Genomic DNA, 19145 nt, shown 5'->3' on the forward strand with positions numbered 1-19145 from the left:
GAATAAGCAATCTCTCAGGACTTTTACACTCAAACACATAATCTCTGTATTGTGCAACAACGGCCCTTTGGCTGTGAAAGCCATATGGCCACAAGTTCAGGAATGCATCATCTGGCTGACAGCGGCCAATCACAGCTATGTACAGCATGTCTGGAAAGCGCCCCGGCCTCCTCAGGCTTCGGCCTCGGCTCTGCCAAATACAATAATGAACTCACTCCTGGTGGTGCGCTCGCTGCTCAAATGAATCTCTTGGCTGGGGGAGAAAAGCAAAAGTGGTCTTTGATTACTCACAATGTCTCAGTTTGCTTTAGAGTAGATTCCTCACGTTGCAACTGCAGCAAATGTAGTTAGTTGAATCCAAGACTAAATGTTTGACGAGATGATGAAAGGTCTTTACAGGTCTTAACAGTTCCTTCTGTGTTATTGGAATTATTCACAATGGAAAGTGTGAATTTTGTGAAGAATAAGAAACTGTGCACCGTGTTTTATTGTCAAAATTTCAATTCAGCAAGACATGTTTTAAAAATGAACGTAGAGAGATCAGAGAGGAACATATAATAAATGTACTTTAGAAAAGCTTTAGTAACAAATATAATTAGGATCAACGGGACTAATGGATAGAACTTTATACTTTTTACTCTACTTCTATGTATTTATATTTATTCCTGGGTCCACACGCCAGATTAGTATGCGGCGGTAATGCACCGGAAAGCTGTTTACCAAACGCCATTAAAATAAGAGAAGAAGAAGAAGAAGAAGAAGAAGAAGAAGAAGAAGAAGAAGAAGAAGAAGGTTTTTGTTAAATTGTTCTGTGTGTTTGTTTTTTGTTGTTTTTTGTTTGTGTACTGTTTTGTTTTGTTTGTTTCTTAGTTAGTTATAACAGTTATTCCTGAATCTGCACACTCCGATACAGTAGGTGGCGGTATACACCTAGGAAATTTGGTTGCGATTTGCCTGTCAAATTTATAGAAGAAGAACAGGAAGACTGAGGAAGTAGCTAAAGAAGGAAGAAGAAGCATCTAGCTGGTTGTTTACCTCACTGCGGTTAAAAAAAGAGGTATCGTTAACGTTTCGCTGACAAGTTATTGATCCGGGAAGTTTGCCTCTGTGAATATAGCAAATATAACAGTTTCACGTTTGATAATACTGCTTGGCAGTACGTGTACGTTAATACAGATCCTTGACGTCCTCTGGCTTTTAGTGCATACAACACTTTTCTCTCCGTAACTTCTGAGTGAAATGAACATGGTTGTGTGTGTAAAATGCACCGTAAACGTCTCTCACTAGTTTAACTAACACCCCGCTAGCTTGCTAATGTTAGCTCTTATGGTTCAGAGGAGGAGCCAGTACTTATCGACCAAAGTCCGGATTTTTCTTTTTACCCTTTCGATTCGAGTGAACAGCTGGAAATAAAATAAAATCACATGATTTTGCTGCCGTTCGTTGAATGCTGTGTTTCTCAAGAACATTCGGTTGTGTTTGCTTTGTTTGGACAGGAGCATCCACTCACCCAGGCAGGAAAACAAAGGCAGGACAGTGGTGTAATGTCAGCTGACGCCCCCCTGCTGCTGAGCTGCTGATCGTCCCCTCCATCATCATCATCATCATCATCATCATCATGTCTCTGGGCAACAACCCTCACCTGCTGCTGGGCAGGATTCGCTTTCTCAACAGGTGTATCGAGTGTTTCAAGAGGGGCGAAGTGGTGCCGGAGTGTCTGTGTTATGTCCCCAAAGAGGTGTGCTACAAGATCTGCAAGGATTCATCGTCCACCTCCTCAGCCTCCACCGGGGCATCTACAGGAGGCTCCACCGTGGGGAAAACGCTCGTCTCTGTCTATGAGAGCCCACACCAGACTCCACACAATAAGAAATTAGGCAAGTACAACATAGAACCAAAGAAAGGCACTTGTATCCGGACAACAGGGGAGGAATACTGCAACAGCCAGGGCCTGTGGGTCAAAATCAATAAGGTAAGATTCTCTCTCCTTGCCAAGTTGCACTCACTGAACCAGAGCCATTAAACTACTGAGAGCCATGCAAACTGCTCTACTTGACTAATGTACCTATTGGTATGGAATATGTATTAGTCTACATTATTTTCCTCTTTTCTGTCACATGTTCTCTACATTAGAAAACGTGCGATAGTTGTAGTCATTTGTTTTCGATATATAAACATGCTTTCGTACAACTGTTAATAAATTGTAGAAAATATCACAGACTGCCTTTTTTTGAAATAATACATTTCAAACAGAATGGTTCAAATCCAGCTGAATTGAATTAAGTTTTACTGTGTCAAGTTTGGATGTTGTCCAAAAATAAATGTTGGTTTGTATAATAGCTGGTTGGATGAGTAAATAATAAAGACTTGATAGTAAAATGATAAAGAGATCAAGAGTCCAACTTAAACTGATTTAGACAAAATTTGTTGAAATTGGAAAAAGGATAATGTTTCATCGTCCACATTAGAGTGTCACTGCAGCAAAATATACTGTTTCTTTCACATTACTTCCACTTCTAATACAAACAATTTTGTGTGTTCTAAAAGTTTAAAACTCTTCTGTTAAATCACACTTATAAATAAAAATATTAATAATAGTATTAATAATACATAATTGAGAATATCAGCTGAAAATGAATGTTGCATTTTGGCATCTAACTATTTTGTGGAATTGACATCACATTCGGCACAACTCTGCATTGTCCATCTTTGGCTAGGATGCTTTTGTTACCTGTTTCTTCAGTTTAGATGATTTGTGGTGGGAAACGTGTTGACTTAACGATCCATCTCTGCGTCCAGGAGCAACTGGAAGAGCACCGTCCGGGCCAGGAGCTCGAGGAAGGCTGGATCCTGGTGTGTAAACACACCGAGGGAGGCGACAGGCTGGTGCCGGTGGAGTCACCGGAGACCATCAGCCGTCAACAGCAGCTCTTCGGCTACGACCACAAGCCCTGCAACAGGTGGGAGCAGGTGGTCAGTGTGGAGAACGCACTTTACATGGGCTCCAAACCCAAAATCGCTGAGTGTGATGACGCTGCCGTCCAGAAGCTAAGGTGAGCATGTTTGTGATGAATCAGATGAGAGAGTCGAGACTTTTTGAGTTGTGTTTGAGCAGGTTGTCAAATTAAGCTGTTGCTGTTCCCTTTCAAATACTCAAGGTATGTTCCTCCCACCTGGACATATGAATGTGACGAGGACTTGGTGCATTACTTCTATGACCACATCGGGAAAGAGGATGAGAATCTGGGCAGTGTGAAGCAGTGCGTGACCAGCATTGATGTTTCCTCATGTTCGGTGAGTCACATCACTGGGGTATTTGTATTTATTAGTTTTTCCTGTTCCAAACTGTCCAGACTTGGATTTGAAATCCATAGCTGTGTACATTTTCTAGACTTGAGAATAAAACTGTATGAGTATTAAAGGCAAGCAAACATTCAGTCTGTTTATCTTCTACTTTTTTTCTTCACCTCCTATGATTTAACAGACTCAATTTAATTGATTGTTACTCTGTGTTCCTGTGAAAAAGGAGTGATAACGCGTCAGTAAGTGAAGGGTTTAATACATGGCATTACCTTGATATTGGCTGACAGGAGGATCCAAATGGAGGAGCGAGCTGTCTGACAGACGGCGACACTGAAACTTACTGGGAGAGCGACGGCATGCAGGGACAACACTGGATCCGCCTGCACATGAAGAGAGGCACCGTGGTCAAGTAAGCGAGCTGCTGAGCAACAGCAAAGTGTCGCAAGGAACTGTCGTGTGTGTGTTTTTAGTTTAGTCACTTAATATTTTAGTTAACTTTTGTTAACTTGTTACCTTTGGCGATTTCTGCGCTCTCCAAGTGGGCTGCTAGTTCTATATCATATTTAAATGTTGCAATAAGTTATTTCTTAACTGCATGTACTTTTACGATGCAATGTGTAAGACTTTTGACCGGGGTGTGAGGACCAACTCAAGATTAAAGGATCATTAATTATCATATTGCAACAGATTGTTGCGCAACGAAATGCAGTTGTGGCCTAGTCCCTTTATGCTACATATGAAGACCATGACAAAACAAAGTTGTGCAATCACAGAGTGCATTTCTCTGGACAGATATTATGGCCAGCATCTCAACATAAAGAAAGTTCTGAATTCTGTCCTGTGGTAAATTGTAGATGTTGCTTCTCTTTGCTCTCCAGTAAGCTGATATTGACAGTGGACTCGACAGACGACAACTACATGCCCAAACGAGCCACAGTGTATGGAGGAGAGGGAGACAATCTGAAGAAGCTGAGTGACGTCACCTTAGACGAGTGAGCCCTTTTATTTAAATTATTATTATTAATATTATTATATTATCAGGTTTAAATGCAGTAAATATTTTTGGTGAATTGTAATTTTAGGAACCTCCCTATTATTACAACCGACAAAATCTAATCTGTTTAATAAAAAGTCAATATCAATCTGATATATTGGTCTAGCCTCATTTAGAAAAGGGATGCTCTGCTCAATAATCAAAATCTATCTTTGCTTGATGAAAGTAGAAATATAAAGAATTTATTTGTAATTATGAAGCATATGTGCTTTTTTTCCCGCCTGTAGCAACCTGATTGGAGAAGTATGTGTGCTGGAGGATATGACGTCCCACCTGCCTGTAATTGAGGTCCGGATTGAGGAATGTAGAGGTATGGCTTTTTTCGGATGTTTCTATGGAAATTTGACCAGATATCTTCTGTGATTTTAAAACGCTTCAATACACTGTGTGTGGTTCTTTGGCTGCAAAAGCTTCTGTCGTGTTGTAATGTACCTGAAATAAAATGTTTGGCTCTACAGATGAGGGCATAGATGTCCGGATTCGAGGTTTGAAGATCAAGTCATCATGTGAAAGAGACCTGGGTCTGAACGCTGATGTTTTCCAGTCCTCTAACCTGGTGCGTTACCCCCGTCTGCAGGGCAACACGCCCGACGTCCTGTACCGCAGAGCACTGGTCCTCCAGAGGTAACATTCATCTTACTGCCATGGCTCTTACAGTCAGGAAATATCACAAAGTGAAATCTTTATCACCTAATTGTGGTGTTTTTTTTATAAAGTTTCCAGGAAGTTTTAGAATTGTCACGATAATTCCAGTAGTTTTTAATGAACCAATGACTCTAAAGTTATATAAACCTACGAAGTCGGATGCAGTGCTGTGATTGTCTTCACTACTTCAAAGCATTACGCATTTCTCAATGTTCAAGTTTTATTTTTCTGTCTCGCTCTCCGCAGGTTCATATGTCTCCTGGACAGTGTGCTCCCACACTTGGTACCAGCCTGGGACTATAGTCTGGGTACCTTCAACCAGATCAAAGTAAGTCATTGTGGAGTTTTCTTAAATATACTAAACTGACAATGAATAAAAAATAGGCCATAAGCAGTGATAAACTGATACTTTAAAACCTGATAGTAGGTCATACTAACATAATGTGCTGATTTACTGATGCATCTGTACTAATACTTAAAAAACTTTAAAAGCTCCCACAATGACTTTCTTTGGCGCCCTCTAGAGCATAAAGCAGTTCCTGCTACTGTCCAAACGCCGCTCAGCCCTCATCACGCAGTGCCTGAAGGACTCAGAGACCAGTAAGCCAAACTTCATGCCCCGGCTGTACATCAACAGACGTCTTGCCATGGAGCACAGAGACAACCCCTCTCTGGAAACCAGCTGCAAGAACGCTGTTTTCAATCAGGTATAAAACACTTTAAGTAGTTACGTCTCCACCTTCGGTGTGATGAGATGTATTTATACAAAAAGGACAGTTAGGGAATTCTGGCTGGAGAAACATGAGTCTGGTTTCATCAATTATGGGTGCATTATGGGTGCTGTTATTCGTAGCCTTACGATTTTTATTTTTCTCCTTCCAGGTGTATGAAGGCCTCAAGCCGTCTGACAAATTTGAGAAGACTTTGGATTATAGGTGAGCAGGCTGCTCAGGCACATCTGACATTTCTTGCCTGAATATAACTGAAACTCGTTGGCATTAAAGTCTAAATTGACCATCTTTCCTCTTGGTTTGTCAGATGGCCTGCCCGCTATGACCAGTGGTGGGAATGTAAGTTCATTGCAGAGGGAATCATTGACCAGGGAGGCGGATTTCGGGACAGCCTGGCAGACATGTCTGAGGAGCTGTGCCCCAGCTCAGCTGAGTGTCCAATGCCTCTGCCATTCTTCAGCCGCACGTCCAACCAGGTAATCACGGACCATTGTTGCCTTCATTTATTATTTTTTTTACTGTAGATTTGACCGGACAGTGTGCTGATTGGCTTTGCCTTTCTTTTTGCCCGCTGGTCTCTTAGGGCTCGTTGGAGGCCAGAGACTACTACGTCCCCAACCCATCCTGTAAAGAGTTCCAAAAGTATGACTGGATCGGTCAGCTCATGGGAGCTGCTCTCAGAGGGAAAGACTTCTTGGTGAGTGATGCTCATTCTCCATCTATTGTAGGTCTTTAACAATGCTGTAAAGAAGGAATGAGTGGATGTAAAGGCTTGATTCTCTGGCTGCTTCTGTGTCCAACCCTGTAGGTCTTGGCTCTGCCCGGGCTCGTGTGGAAGCAGCTGACTGGGGAGGCGGTCAGCTGGAATAAAGATTTCCCAGCTGTCGATTCTGTTCTGGTGAGGACATTCAAACAATTACACCTGCTTAACATGCGATGTTACATCAATTTTAGGCTCTGCAGACTGAGTTTCAAGTTTGTACAGCACATTAAGTCTGGAACCTTCTGCGGGCCAGAATTGTCAAGATCAATATTTGAAGTTTTATTAGAATGCGTTGCTACTGAGATCCTTATTGCTTCACAGATTGAAGTTCACTTAAATGACCAATGCATGTCATTGTATTGCAATTACATAATTGAGAATTTGACAAATGGCCTGTAAAGCATGCCACCTTCTTGTATCTTTTCCATTTCTGCATTCCAATAGAAGGGGAAAAAAATGTTTAACTTCTTGTTTGGCCACTAGTGACGTTGTCTCAAGTTAAATTTGGATGTGTGTTCAGGTGAACCTGCTGGAGGCCATGGAGAATTTGGACCAGGAGACGTATGAGTTTAGGTTTGGTGAGGAGTTGGTGTACACCACCCTGCTGAGCGACGGCCAGATGGTGGAGCTCATCCCCGGTGGCAGTAATGTGGCTGTTCGCTACGAGGACCGCAGCGAGTTTGTCCGCCTGGTGCAGAAGGCTCGGCTGGAGGAGAGCAAGAAGCAGGTAGGACTTCCTTCCTTCCTATACATTGCTACTACAAGTGTGGTTTGCTTTTATTCTGACGTATTAACTCATCCAGTAATTCTGGTGTGTTTAAAGTGGCTGAATCATTGAATTGCGTTCATGCGCCCCATTGTCTGTTTGTGTGTTACAGATTGTAGCCATGCAGGCAGGGCTGCTAAAGGTGGTTCCTCAGGCGGTGCTTGACCTGCTCACCTGGCAGGAAGTGGAAAAGAAAGTGTGTGGAGACCCTGAGATCACTGTGGAGGCCCTGAAACGACTGAGTGAGTGTCCAGCTTAGAGAGTATTTTAGACAATAAACATACAATTTCTGCATTGATTTCTGCAGTCACACAATTTCTGCATTGCTAGCAGTCAGTGGTGGGCCGTCAGGGCCCGCTGAGCCTTCTCTGCTGGCCTAAACAAAATCACAAAGTTATAGCTATTTTATAATGTAATTGTTTTTCACAAATACACTACGTGTATTATAATTATTTGTCCCTATTAGCTTATTTTCTCATTGACCAGCGCCTGGTGTCCCGGTTGACTGAGTGACCAAAACCATGGCCCGCCACTGCTAGCAGTCCACTACTTTGGTCCAGACTTAAATAACTCAACAATTATTAGTTGTACTTGTATCCATGATGACAATATAATGTATCCTTTAAGTCAAAAAAGACATAAACAAGCCAAAACATTTACTCTGATTATCCAAACCACGTCATTTGGAGGATAAATTGAAATTTAAGTCAATTAAACCCAAATTGAGCATTTCAGAAGCAAGCTACCAAGCTACTAATTAAGTTTGGGAAAAGATTATAGATTGTCCTCAATTAAGTATTGTATTCAGGACTCAGTCATGTTTTTTCTCTATCTCCCAATTAGCACGCTATGAGGACCTGGAACAAAGTGACGTCAGAGTGCAATACTTATGGGAAGCACTGACAAGCTTCACCAATGGTCAGTTCACATTTACTTGTCAACATTTTACAAAGTATGTGTCATGCTGGAATATCCACATACACCTTTGCTATACTGAAGAAAGGAGCGACATTAATCAACAATGCTTTTAAAATTTGCTTTCAGAGGATCGCAGCAGGTTTCTGAGGTTTGTAACTGGTCGAAGTCGTCTCCCTGCACCCATCTACGTCTTTCCTGATAAACAAGGGTGAGTGCAAGTGCATCCCTTACATGTAAGGATGACAGTTTAAAAAAAAAAGTTAGCAAGCCAAACGCTTACAATAGAACATGATGCTATTCATTTTTGGGTTTCCTGATTTAGCTCCGAAACGACCGATGCTCTTCCACAGTCCTCCACCTGTTCCAGCACTCTTTATTTACCCAACTACCCAAGGTATACCAACGTTCTGTGTTTTATACATGCGGAATGTGTTACAATTGTGTTAAATATGTACGATATAGTATTATTGGCGCTATACCAAAAATCTATTTAAATACCAGTTGCTGTCATAGTCTATCTGACACTTAATTCAATTCATATATTGCTCTATATCAAGCTCTTTGCTTTTTAAAAAACTGCTCTTTATTGACAGTAATTTTACATTTAAAGCCTCCAATCCTTCCCTGTCCTCTTTTTCATTCTGTCCTGCAGTGCAAAAGTGTGTGAGGAGAAGCTGCGTTACGCTGCTTACAATTGTGTGGCCATCGACACCGACATGAGCCCCTGGGAAGAGTGATCTGTCGACTGCTTCACTGAACCAACACTTTACAAATCAGTGTTTATGGAAAGCAATCTTGTCATGTGTATCACCATATCTACACAACCGCCAATTAATCTTAGCTGTATATAATAAATAACTGGAAACATGGAAATGACTTTGTTTTTTATTTCTTTATTGTATTGTTCTGAATTGGTACAAACTTGAGATGGCAGTTTAGTAACTTTCTGAACATCAAACCACTGCATTCAAAGAGGGTACACAAAATAAATCTGTTTAACTTTGACATACAAAACCAGTACATTATATTAAAGTTGACCCCAAAAGTTCAGTCATGACCTTGGAAATAGTAGTTTGATAAAATGTCCTCTTACTAATTTTTCACAGATATATTAAAATAATAAAAAATGATATTTTTATATCTATATCAATTTAAGACACGAGAGGAGTGTGTGCAATGAGAAAATACGCTAGTAGGGGGGAAATAATTATAATATAGTATTATAAATAATAATAATTATAAATATGTATTGTTATAGATTAGTAAACCAACATTAATTAAATTTAGCCCTACATTTACCCACTGCAATAGTAGTACACATTCATTTATAAATAATTATAATCAATCAATATAATATTTGTAAATGGACCTTTGTCCATAGTGAGGCTAATTTTACTTTTGCCCTTGTAGTATATTGTGATGCTAATATTTTAGTACTAAAAGTAGAATTTTCATTACAGGACTTGAACTTGTGACAGATTATTTCCATACTGTGATATTACTCGATTCTTCTTCCACTGCATTTATTGTCAATAATTCAAAGGTACTCATCCAGGTTTGGATAATCTTAAAACGACAGAAGCCATAAAAAAAACTCACTCACGAGAATACCGTATAGTGTGGCTTGATTTCTCGCGAGAATACGTTGCTTCAAACCTTCCCATGAGCCATTGCGGTTCCTCTTTCTAGCCGGCGCCTGAGAATGGGTACGTGTTTTCATGCTCGGGTCGGAGAGAGAATCCTTGTCCATCTGATGTTTTATCGAAGGAATATTTCTATAATGGTTTGCTATCTTGTTGCTAAATGTTATTTGAAGAGCTGTATCTTTAACTTAGCTGTCTACAGTCAGTTTATTGTATTTTATTGAAGAAATCTGTGAAGGATGTGTGTACTGCTCCAAGATGGCTGCACTCGTTGACCATGGCGTTAGCGTGTAATGCTCAATGTGATAGAAAACGGCACAATTTGCTGTTCGTTTATAATAATTTAAGGTGCTTTCAGCGTTGTTGTAACTCTGCCGTTACGGAGTTGTGTTCATAGTTTGTATAAGCGCCAGGCGAGTGGAAAGTCAATGTTAATGTTAGCATTAGCTAGCAGGATGGCGGCGTACATGTCACGCTGCCTCACGGAAACTCTGAAAGTAATTCTTTACAATAATTTATTTTAAATTAAATTGGCCACATTTAACATGTGAACGTTATATATCTATAACTACTGTCACGTTAAAAGAGGCTCATCTTGCATACACGCATTGCATGTTCTTAAAAGTCCACCGTATAATTTTGAGGGCCCAAAATTGGCACTTTAGAGTACTAGGTGTATCACATGTTCTATTCCGTTCAGTAGAATATTAAACTTCTGAAGGAAGTTTTGAGATAATTTAACCCTTAAGCGTAGTTCACCACTTTATTCAAACAAAAGATCTGCAGGCACCATTCAGTTGAGAAGTGACCGTACATTTGCTTGAGCGAAATGATGAACTAAAGGAATCCATAATTACAATTGCGGAAAATACCTTGGAGAACTGATTGCTCAAGCATAGACAACGTTGTGCTGAGTCTCCTGTGAGTTATCCAATGATCTTAACACCTGTTTTTGTATCATTATTCAGGTATCTCAAGGGATAACTGGCATAAACGCCGTAAGACCGGTGGTAAACGCAAGCCCTACCACAAGAAAAGGAAGTATGAGCTTGGACGCCCGCCTGCAAACACAAAAGTATGTATTGCAGTCTTTACCTGCTCTAAAAAAATATATATATTTTATGTAGCGTGGTTGATGAAAACATGACCTTAGGTATGTCTTTTTGAGCCGTCTTGGTTCAAAGTTCTGGACTTACCAATGTTAGGACTTGTCATAGTTACACTGACACGCTTCAGTATATGTGCATATTACTTTTTTCTAAAAATCCATCTGACTTGTATCTCTGCACAACATCAAAGCATAAGTGTACAAATTGCATCAATACTAAAATATGTCTATTTCTCTAGATTGGACCTCGTCGCATCCACACGGTGAGGGTCCGTGGTGGGAACAAGAAGTATCGTGCTCTGAGGGTGGATGTTGGTAACTTCTCATGGGGCTCTGAGTGTAAGTTAATTCAAAATGATACTTTATTTGCATCACAATGCTTAGATGTTACACATGTCTTTCTATGAGGATAACCTTGTCCAGTTCTGCTACAGAATTTAAATGGTGATACCAAGACACCTGAGAAAGATCTTTGTCCTATGTGTTGCACTTTTAAATATCTATCTAGTTATTGGTTAACCAGAATGAGGAGAAGTTGCTGTTGCTAATGGCTTTTGTTTGTGTACACAGGCTGCACACGCAAGACCAGGATCATTGATGTTGTCTACAATGCCTCCAACAACGAGCTGGTCAGAACCAAGACCCTGGTGAAGAACTGCATCGTCCTCGTTGACAGCCTTCCCTACAGGCAGTGGTATGAGGCACACTTTGCCACTCCCCTGGGGCGCAAGAAGGGAGCTAAACTGGTATGTGTAAAATAATTCAATCTTTCATACATCTTGTTTTAATTCAGTTGTGAAATATAAATAACTGCATCACACCTTGTTTTTTTTTGTGGGTTTGTATAAACCATGGTCCTTGCATCATAACCTATAAACGGTTAAAATGCCTACAGTGAAATATATATAAAAAGGAGGCGTGTGTTCAGATATTTGGAAAAGGCATCTTTGTCTTATCTACACAAATGACACATTGAGCAGTACTTGAGCTTGATGCTAAAGAGATCCATACATCTGAGAATGATGGTCCTATATGTTGCCCAAATGAGATTCTGCAATTGCATCATGCCCTTATTTCGCTTTGAATGTTTACTGGGTTTTATAAAAGGGCTCTTTCAAGCCAGTTCATAAAGTTACAACCGGGATCATTTGCTGAGATGCTTTCATGGGGCCTTTGTTATATGATGCTGTCAGACCTGGTAAATGTCTTTCCATGAAGATAACTTTGTCCAGTTCTGCTACTGAATGAAAGTGATGATAATAACGACTCTGAGAAAGACACTTTACCTAGACAGCCTTCCTCTGCAGTATGAAATGGATTGTATATCAACTACTGTTCATAACGCAGTGTTTAATGTCCAGCTAATACTTCATTTCCCCCGCTTCTCTAGACCCCTGAGGAGGAGGAAGTCCTGAACAAGAAAAGGTCAAAGAGGACCCAGAAGAAGTACGATGAGCGTAAAAAGACAGCCAAGATCAGCACCCTCTTGGAAGAACAGTTCCAGCAGGGAAAGCTGCTTGGTAAGACAACATGTGTAATAGTAGCTATCCTAAAGATTATTTTTGTGATATCTTTGACATTGTTATTTCTTGGGCATCCGGCAACATTTTTAGTGAACTTTTTAAGGCAATATTTCTTGTTTACTTTTTAGGGATGTGTAAATGTGCCGATCTGATCCTGTGGGTTGAAGTTTGAAACTCAGTCCGCACTCATTTAGACTGAAATGGCTTCATGCAACCAGGGTCACAAGATGCACTTTCTTTTCATGGCATTTCTTACGAGTGCTCTGATCTGGTGCACGTCTTTCCATGAAGATAACCTTGTCCAGTTCTGCTACTGAATGACAGTGATGATAATAACGACTCTGAGAAAGACTTGTTACCTCCATAATCGTCTGCTGCAGTTTTAATCTACTCCGTCTGGGGGTTGACGTTTTGAAAGTTTCAATATCAAAACTTGCCCCATACACCACTGTTGCCTTAAGAAGGCACTTGTCTGTTGTGTGGCAGACGAATGACTATTTGTACGAAGTGCCTTCGTGTGTAGATTTGAATAGCTGAGGCAACCTTCGACTGGCTGTGAAAGAACCCCAAAAGATGCACTTTGTCACTTGTAATCTTGTATAATTTATTTACTAGTCTATCTTCTATGGTACTTGTTTTATAATCCATCAATATTAACAGTACAGTGTCTTGGCATGCCTGCAATCACAAAACAGCCCTCGCCCTGAGATTATTTGATTCACACACTTTTTCCTTAATCTCTTGATAGTTAATCTAACTCATCACTGATAATTTTCCCCCCTCTTCCCTCCTACAGCTTGCATCGCCTCCAGGCCTGGCCAGTGCGGCAGGGCAGACGGCTACATCCTAGAGGGAAAGGAGCTTGAGTTCTACCTGAGGAAGATCAAGGCCAAGAAAGGCAAATAGATGTTCAGCTGTTTGATACTTCAATAAAACATCCAAACACCCCAAACTGTCTGTTGCCACTACCTTACTCTGTTTATTGATGTAAATCTCCCTTAAGTGTCTAAACTTGGCCACAATATATACAATGGCATTTGTTTTTAATCTAATCAGCGGGACTTGAGGACATGAGACTGGAAAAAATAAAGCACAAAACAAACAAAATTTCTATTCAATTTAATTTTACACATGACTAGAGAGATGAATGGTAGGAGGCTGAGTGTCTACTGGAAGATGAAATGCACAATTTAGTCTACATCAGTGGGTCATATGTTGAACACTAAAATGTAGTATTTGTGACCAAATGAATATTGTCTTTTAAATGAATATTGAGTTTCATTGCAAAGAAGGAAAGACTGCCAATGTAACTATATCAGGTGTACAAAATTACCATATTTTGATGTTACTGGTAAGGATCATCTGAAGGGAAATTAATGGTGTGTGTATACACGCTGCGGGTAAAATAAGTTTTGAACACGTCAGCACTTTTCTCACTAAATATATTTCTCAAGTTTGAGTATATATATTTATAACTATGTCCCGCCTTTAAATTTATTGGAGTAAAAATTAAGTTTTCCTCTGAAATATAAAACTATGAAGTACTTTCGAGAGTACTGTAGTACTTAGGCTTCAAAACACAAATGTAAACTGACAACCAAACAAAATCTACATGGGCATCTTACTTGGTTTATAGACGGTCTATCATCTATTATAGTATGATTCTGTGTTGTGTATCTTCTGTTCACTCATTCGAACATCAGTAATGATGCCAATTACACGTTTGGTTGATTATTAAAATTGATCAGTTAAATCTAGTGTCGTTGGCTGATTCTGCATTTTTACTCTAGACTTTAGGAATCACCTTAATGTCTGCTTTAATGGATAAGGTCTAAAACTGGAGTGTTGTCATGAAAGGACAGTAAAACAATACAACTATGCAGTATTTCCCAGCATGTTTCAATACAATGCAAGACCTTTTATTTTCCCTATGATACTCAGAGAAAACACAGTAACTGCATAGGACTAACTATACTTTTAACAAAAGGAGTGCAAAGTTCATGGAATTGGTTTGTTTCATAAATGGACAAATGTGATCTGATCCTGTTGTGGATGACTGAGGATTTGCAGCTATGGTCGTAAGTAGTTTTGCTCCCATAGCAACACCTGTTGCAAACGATTAACCTTCATTGTCAAATCAGACATGTCAACTGCTTGGTGCATCTCTTATTCATTATAAGAAATAAACACGGTCTTGCAAAAATTTACCACAAGGATAATATTGACCATTTAAAGCCACAGGGGTTATGGAAGTAAAGGCTGCATCGAGAGATTAAATCGGGACGTGTGTGCCAAGAAATATCCAACAAGTAACACATTTTATTTCTCATACCATAGAGCAGACAGTGTCCGAGGCCATTCATGTTGTAGAAAAAGGTGTCATCCCTTCACCACTCTATTGTTGTGCATGATGAGCGAGCAAGGAGCCTATACCACTTCTCTAAATGAAGGAAACTAAAAAGATCAAAAGCATGGTTTCTCCAACTAAAAAGTGTTTGTCTTTGTTCAAACACAAGAAACTGGCATGGACAAACATGTAATACCAAGTGAGTTCAACAAACCCCCGGTATCTTTACCTTGTCCGGCTTAACTAACCCTAACAGTGGAGATCCACTGGACGGTCCTATGGCGGCGTTCACATAAAGGTAAAGATGTTAGCGTTTAAAAGTTTACTGTCAGCAGGGCAGAATTTCACAATCAGAATTAGCTTTATTGGCCATAGGCTTAGGCATACAAGGAATTCGACTCCGTTTTCTCCATTGATACATACAGAAATAGCCACAAAAAAAACAAGGACAACTAAGTAAATTAGACTTCAGCATAAACATTTTTAGGAATGTAGTTTGATGTTAAGCTCACCTGGAATGTACATATTGATAAAATGGTTAATAAATATAAGAAAGTTTTAAATGCCATTGGAGTTCAGAATAATACAGACAATGATGACGTATTGGGTCAGTTTACAAGGATAGAACAGCCATCCGACAAAAAGTGCAATTGAGCCAGAACATGACAAAACGCCAACCAAGAGCTTTGGTTGTGTTTGTTGTTGTTGTTTCGAATGTAAGCACCACCCGCCAAGACAAATTCTCTACATGTGTAACATACCGAGCAAATGAATGGTTCTGATTGTGATTTTGATTGCTCAGGAGAAGGCTGGGGAATTAGATTCATTGGATAGGAGGTATTCTCCATCAGTGGTTCTGCCAACTATTCCTCCATTGGTTACTGCCACAGCATGAAATTGGTCTTGCCTCCTTGAAGTGATATCCTAAAAGTTGATTTTTGCATTTGTGTAGTATGATGGACATATTTGATGTGCGATGTTACTTCTGTGTGTGTGTGTGTGTGTGTGTGTGTGTGTGTGTGTGTGTGTGTGTGTGTGTGTGTGTGTGAATACATTTAAATACATTTGAGAATTTGAAAATGTTCCTCGATTTGGGTCGCGGCTTGTAGGGCCTGGTTATCAGTGGAAGGGGGTTTCTCTCGGATTTAACACTAGTTCTTGCATTACATTGGGTGGAGGACGTTAGTCCAGAGAGAAATGACATTAGACTCGTGAAGTGCGAACAAGTTTGACATTTTGCCACTCCAGAAGCAGAGATGATTTGCTGTGTTGGAGTCGATGCCAATGAGAAGGCGGATAACGCAGTAAAAAGGGCTCTGAAGAGTGGGAGAAATATCGTTAATTTTTATTTGTCTGTTTGTATGTTTGGTTTTCATTTGGGTTTTGTATAAGATATATTTACTTTGATTAAGTCCACACTCCAGATTAGTGGGTGGCGGTAATGCACCCGAAAGCAGTTTGCCAACCGCCATAAAAAGTAAAAGAAGAAGATGATGCTGCAGAAGAAGAAGAAGAAATGTTCCGGATACGAGCACAACATGTGATAAATCCCGCTGCTGTGATTGGCTGAGAGGCGCACGTTCTATGTATGTAGGTCGGACAGTAGATTCAGTACAGTCTGGTATGCGGCGTGTGCACTATCAACACTTCACAATGCTCTTCAAAAAGGTACGTATCATTAAAATACCTTAATTCCACCATAACATTTTCATAGTTATAACACATATACATTTGTTTTTGAGTAAATCTGCTCGAGGCTTCGCTAACAAGGTTAATGTTAACGTTAAGCTAGCTAGCAGCATGGCGGTGCACATCTCACGTTGCTACACAGAAACTCCTGAAGTGATCGTTATTTTTAATGAAGTTGGGCACATTTAAATCATTTATGTGAAAGTTATATTCATGACGAATAAGTTCCATCTTCGTAAGAGGCCACCGTATAATAAGTGCCCGAAATGTCGACATTGCGTGTGCCAGTTTAGAGCACGTGGTCTACTCTGGTTAAGTATCAAACTTCTGTTGGAAGTTGAGTTAAACTAATCCTAAACATAGTTCACCATGATCTTTAGTCAATTAACAGATATGCAGCCACCATTAAACTGAGAAGGGACCGTACATTTTCTTGAGCGAAATGATGAACTAAAGGAATCCATAATTACAATTGCGGAAAATACCTTGGAGAACTGATTGCTCAAGCACAGACAACGTTGTGCTGACTGAGTCTCCTGTGAGTTATTCAATGATCTTATCACCTGTTTTTTAATTATAATTTATTCAGGTATCTCAAGGGATAACTGGCATAAACACCGCAAGACCGGTGGTAAACGGAAGCCCTACCACAAGAAAAGGAAGTATGAGCTTGGACGCCCGCCTGCAAACGCAAAAGTATGTATCGCAGTGTTTACCTGCTCTAAAGAGACTTTTATGTAGCGTGGTTGATGAAAACATGACCTTAGGTATGTCTTTTTGAGCCGTCTTGGTTCAAAGTTCTGGACTTACCAATGTTAGGACTTGTCATAGTTACACTGACACGCTTCAGTATATGTGCATATTACGTTTTTCTAAAAATCCTTCAGACTTGTATCTCTACACAACATCAAAGCATAAGTGTACAAATTGCATCAATACTAAAATATGTCTATTTCTCTAGATTGGACCTCGTCGCATCCACACGGTGAGGGTCCGTGGTGGGAACAAGAAGTATCGTGCTCTGAGGGTGGATGTTGGTAACTTCTCATGAGGCTCTGAGTGTAAGTTAATTTAAAATGATACTTTAATTGCAATGCTTAGATGTTATACATGTCTTTCTATGAGGATAACCTTGTCCAGTTCTGCTACAGAATTTAAATGGTGATACCAAGACACCTGAGAGAGACCTTTTGTCCTATGTGTTTTACTTTTAAGTATCTATCTAGTTATTAGTTAACCAGAATGAGGAGAAGTTGCTGTTGCTAATGGCTTTTGTTTGTGTACACAGGCTGCACACGCAAGACCAAGATCATTGACGTTGTCTACGATGCCTCCAACAACGAGCTGGTCAGAATCAAGACCCTGGTGAAGAACTGCATCGACCTCGTTGACAGCCTTCCCTACAGGCAGTGGTATGAGGCACACTTTGTTTGGAAAAAACATCATTTTCTTATCTACACAAAGATGACACATTATGCGAATTATGATCCTATATTTTGCCCAAATAAGATTCTGCAATTGCATCATGCCCTTATTTAACTTTGAATATTTGGGTTTTATAAAAGGGCTCTTTCAAGCCAGTTCATAAAGTTACAACCAGGACCATTTGCTGAGATGTTTTGATGGGGCCTTTGTTATATGGTGCGGTCTGACCTGGTAAATGTCTTTCCATGAAGATAACTTTGTCCAGTTCTGCTACTGAATGAAAGTGATGATAATAACGACTCTGAGAAAGACACTTTACCTAGACAGCCTTCCTCTGCAGTATGAAATGTATTGTATATCAACTACTGTTCATAGTGCAGTGTTTAATGTTCATCTAATGAACTTCATTTCTCCCTCTTCTCTAGACTCCTGAGGAGGAAGAAGTCATGAACAAGAAAAGGTCAAAGAGGACCCAGAAGAAGTATGACGAGCGTAAAAAGACAGCCAAGATCAGCACCCTATTGGAAGAACAGTTCCAGCAGGGAAAGCTGCTTGGTAAGTCAACATTTAGCTATCTTCATGCAACCAAGGTCACAAAATGCACTTTTTCTTTTCATGGCTTCTCTGAGCTGTTAAATGTCTTTCCATGAAGATAACCTTGTCCAGTTCTGCTACTGAATGACAATGATGATAATTACGACTCTGAGAGAGACTTGTTACCTACTTGATCGTCCGCTGCATTGTTGATTCTTCCTGTCTGGGGGTTGACGTTTTGAAAGTTAATTGGCAGAACGCACTTGAGTCACACACTATTTCCTTAATGTCTTGATAGTTTATCTAACTCATCACTTATACTTTTTCCTCCTGCAGCTTGCATCGTCGCCTGGCCGGGCCAGCGTGGCAAGTTAGACGGCCACATCCAAGATGGAAAGGAGCTTGAGTTCTACCTGAGGAAGATCAAGGCAAATGGATGCTGTTTGATACTTCAATAAAATGTCCAAACACCCCAAACTGTCTGCTTTCACTACTTTACTCTGTTACTTAATGTAATGTTAAGATCACTACGTGGTGGTAAATAAAGCAAAGAACACATGCATTCAATATCTATTATGGTAGGAGACTCAGAGTGTCTACTGGAAGATGAAAATGCACACACAATGTCCAAGTTGGGTGTAATAAAATGGAATGACGCAGGGAAAAAGTATTGATTACGCTGTATTGAACATGGCG

General features: G+C 40.1%; 2 protein-coding genes, 6 non-coding genes and 1 pseudogene across 9 annotated transcripts; all 9 read left to right on the forward strand.

The window, feature by feature from the left end:
• Nucleotides 1-781: 781 nt before the first annotated feature.
• hectd3 (HECT domain containing 3) lies at nt 782-9043 on the forward strand. 2 transcript variants are annotated; one of them, XM_068571714.1, is made up of 20 exons: nt 782-912; nt 1497-1972; nt 2800-3053; nt 3159-3294; nt 3591-3712; nt 4182-4295; nt 4585-4667; nt 4816-4981; nt 5249-5330; nt 5527-5709; nt 5885-5937; nt 6041-6209; nt 6317-6430; nt 6542-6631; nt 7017-7223; nt 7375-7504; nt 8106-8180; nt 8307-8388; nt 8503-8574; nt 8833-9043. In XM_068571714.1, the coding sequence occupies exons 2-20, from the start codon at nt 1619-1621 to the stop codon at nt 8915-8917; spliced, it is 2571 nt and encodes an 856-aa protein (XP_068427815.1). In that variant the 5' UTR covers nt 782-912; nt 1497-1618; the 3' UTR covers nt 8918-9043. The 2 variants fall into 2 exon arrangements, with proteins under 2 accessions (XP_068427815.1, XP_068427814.1); XM_068571713.1 differs by having other exon boundaries at nt 857-1057.
• Nucleotides 9044-9836: 793 nt separating this feature from the next.
• On the forward strand, nt 9837-13406 carry LOC137782316 (small ribosomal subunit protein eS8). Its single transcript, XM_068571553.1, has 6 exons — nt 9837-9886; nt 10792-10898; nt 11171-11270; nt 11502-11677; nt 12322-12451; nt 13251-13406. Exons 1-6 carry the CDS (start codon nt 9883-9885, stop codon nt 13358-13360), a joined length of 627 nt encoding a protein of 208 aa, XP_068427654.1. The 5' UTR covers nt 9837-9882; the 3' UTR covers nt 13361-13406.
• LOC137782427 (small nucleolar RNA SNORD46) lies at nt 10949-11055 on the forward strand. Its single transcript, XR_011077280.1, has one exon. It is a non-coding gene; the product is annotated as a small nucleolar RNA SNORD46 (small nucleolar RNA).
• Nucleotides 12139-12207, forward strand: LOC137782418 (small nucleolar RNA SNORD38). Its single transcript, XR_011077271.1, has one exon. It is a non-coding gene; the product is annotated as a small nucleolar RNA SNORD38 (small nucleolar RNA).
• Nucleotides 12735-12803, forward strand: LOC137782425 (small nucleolar RNA SNORD38). The gene has a single exon (XR_011077278.1). It is a non-coding gene; the product is annotated as a small nucleolar RNA SNORD38 (small nucleolar RNA).
• Nucleotides 13407-16363: 2957 nt separating the features above from the next.
• On the forward strand, nt 16364-18926 carry LOC137802439 (small ribosomal subunit protein eS8-like; annotated as a pseudogene).
• On the forward strand, nt 17230-17336 carry LOC137782419 (small nucleolar RNA SNORD46). Its single transcript, XR_011077272.1, has one exon. It is a non-coding gene; the product is annotated as a small nucleolar RNA SNORD46 (small nucleolar RNA).
• On the forward strand, nt 18156-18224 carry LOC137782424 (small nucleolar RNA SNORD38). Its single transcript, XR_011077277.1, has one exon. It is a non-coding gene; the product is annotated as a small nucleolar RNA SNORD38 (small nucleolar RNA).
• On the forward strand, nt 18557-18627 carry LOC137782426 (small nucleolar RNA SNORD38). The gene has a single exon (XR_011077279.1). It is a non-coding gene; the product is annotated as a small nucleolar RNA SNORD38 (small nucleolar RNA).
• Nucleotides 18927-19145: the final 219 nt, after the last annotated feature.

Source organism: Clinocottus analis, unplaced genomic scaffold (genome assembly GCF_023055335.1).
Source record: "Clinocottus analis isolate CAN_PGR_092001 unplaced genomic scaffold, fCliAna1.0.p SCAF_11, whole genome shotgun sequence".
Classification (NCBI taxonomy): domain Eukaryota; kingdom Metazoa; phylum Chordata; class Actinopteri; order Perciformes; family Cottidae; genus Clinocottus; species Clinocottus analis.

Coding starts and splice junctions, on each gene's coding strand:
- hectd3 (XM_068571714.1), top strand. CDS start 1,619: ATGTCTCTGGGCAACAACCCTCACCTGCTGCTGGGCAGGATTCGCTTT. Junction 8,181..8,306: donor ACTGACAAGCTTCACCAATG/GTCAGTTCACAT, acceptor ATTTGCTTTCAG/AGGATCGCAGCAGGTTTCTG. Junction 8,389..8,502: donor GTCTTTCCTGATAAACAAGG/GTGAGTGCAAGT, acceptor TTCCTGATTTAG/CTCCGAAACGACCGATGCTC.
- LOC137782316 (XM_068571553.1), top strand. Junction 11,678..12,321: donor GCAAGAAGGGAGCTAAACTG/GTATGTGTAAAA, acceptor CCGCTTCTCTAG/ACCCCTGAGGAGGAGGAAGT. Junction 12,452..13,250: donor CCAGCAGGGAAAGCTGCTTG/GTAAGACAACAT, acceptor TCCCTCCTACAG/CTTGCATCGCCTCCAGGCCT.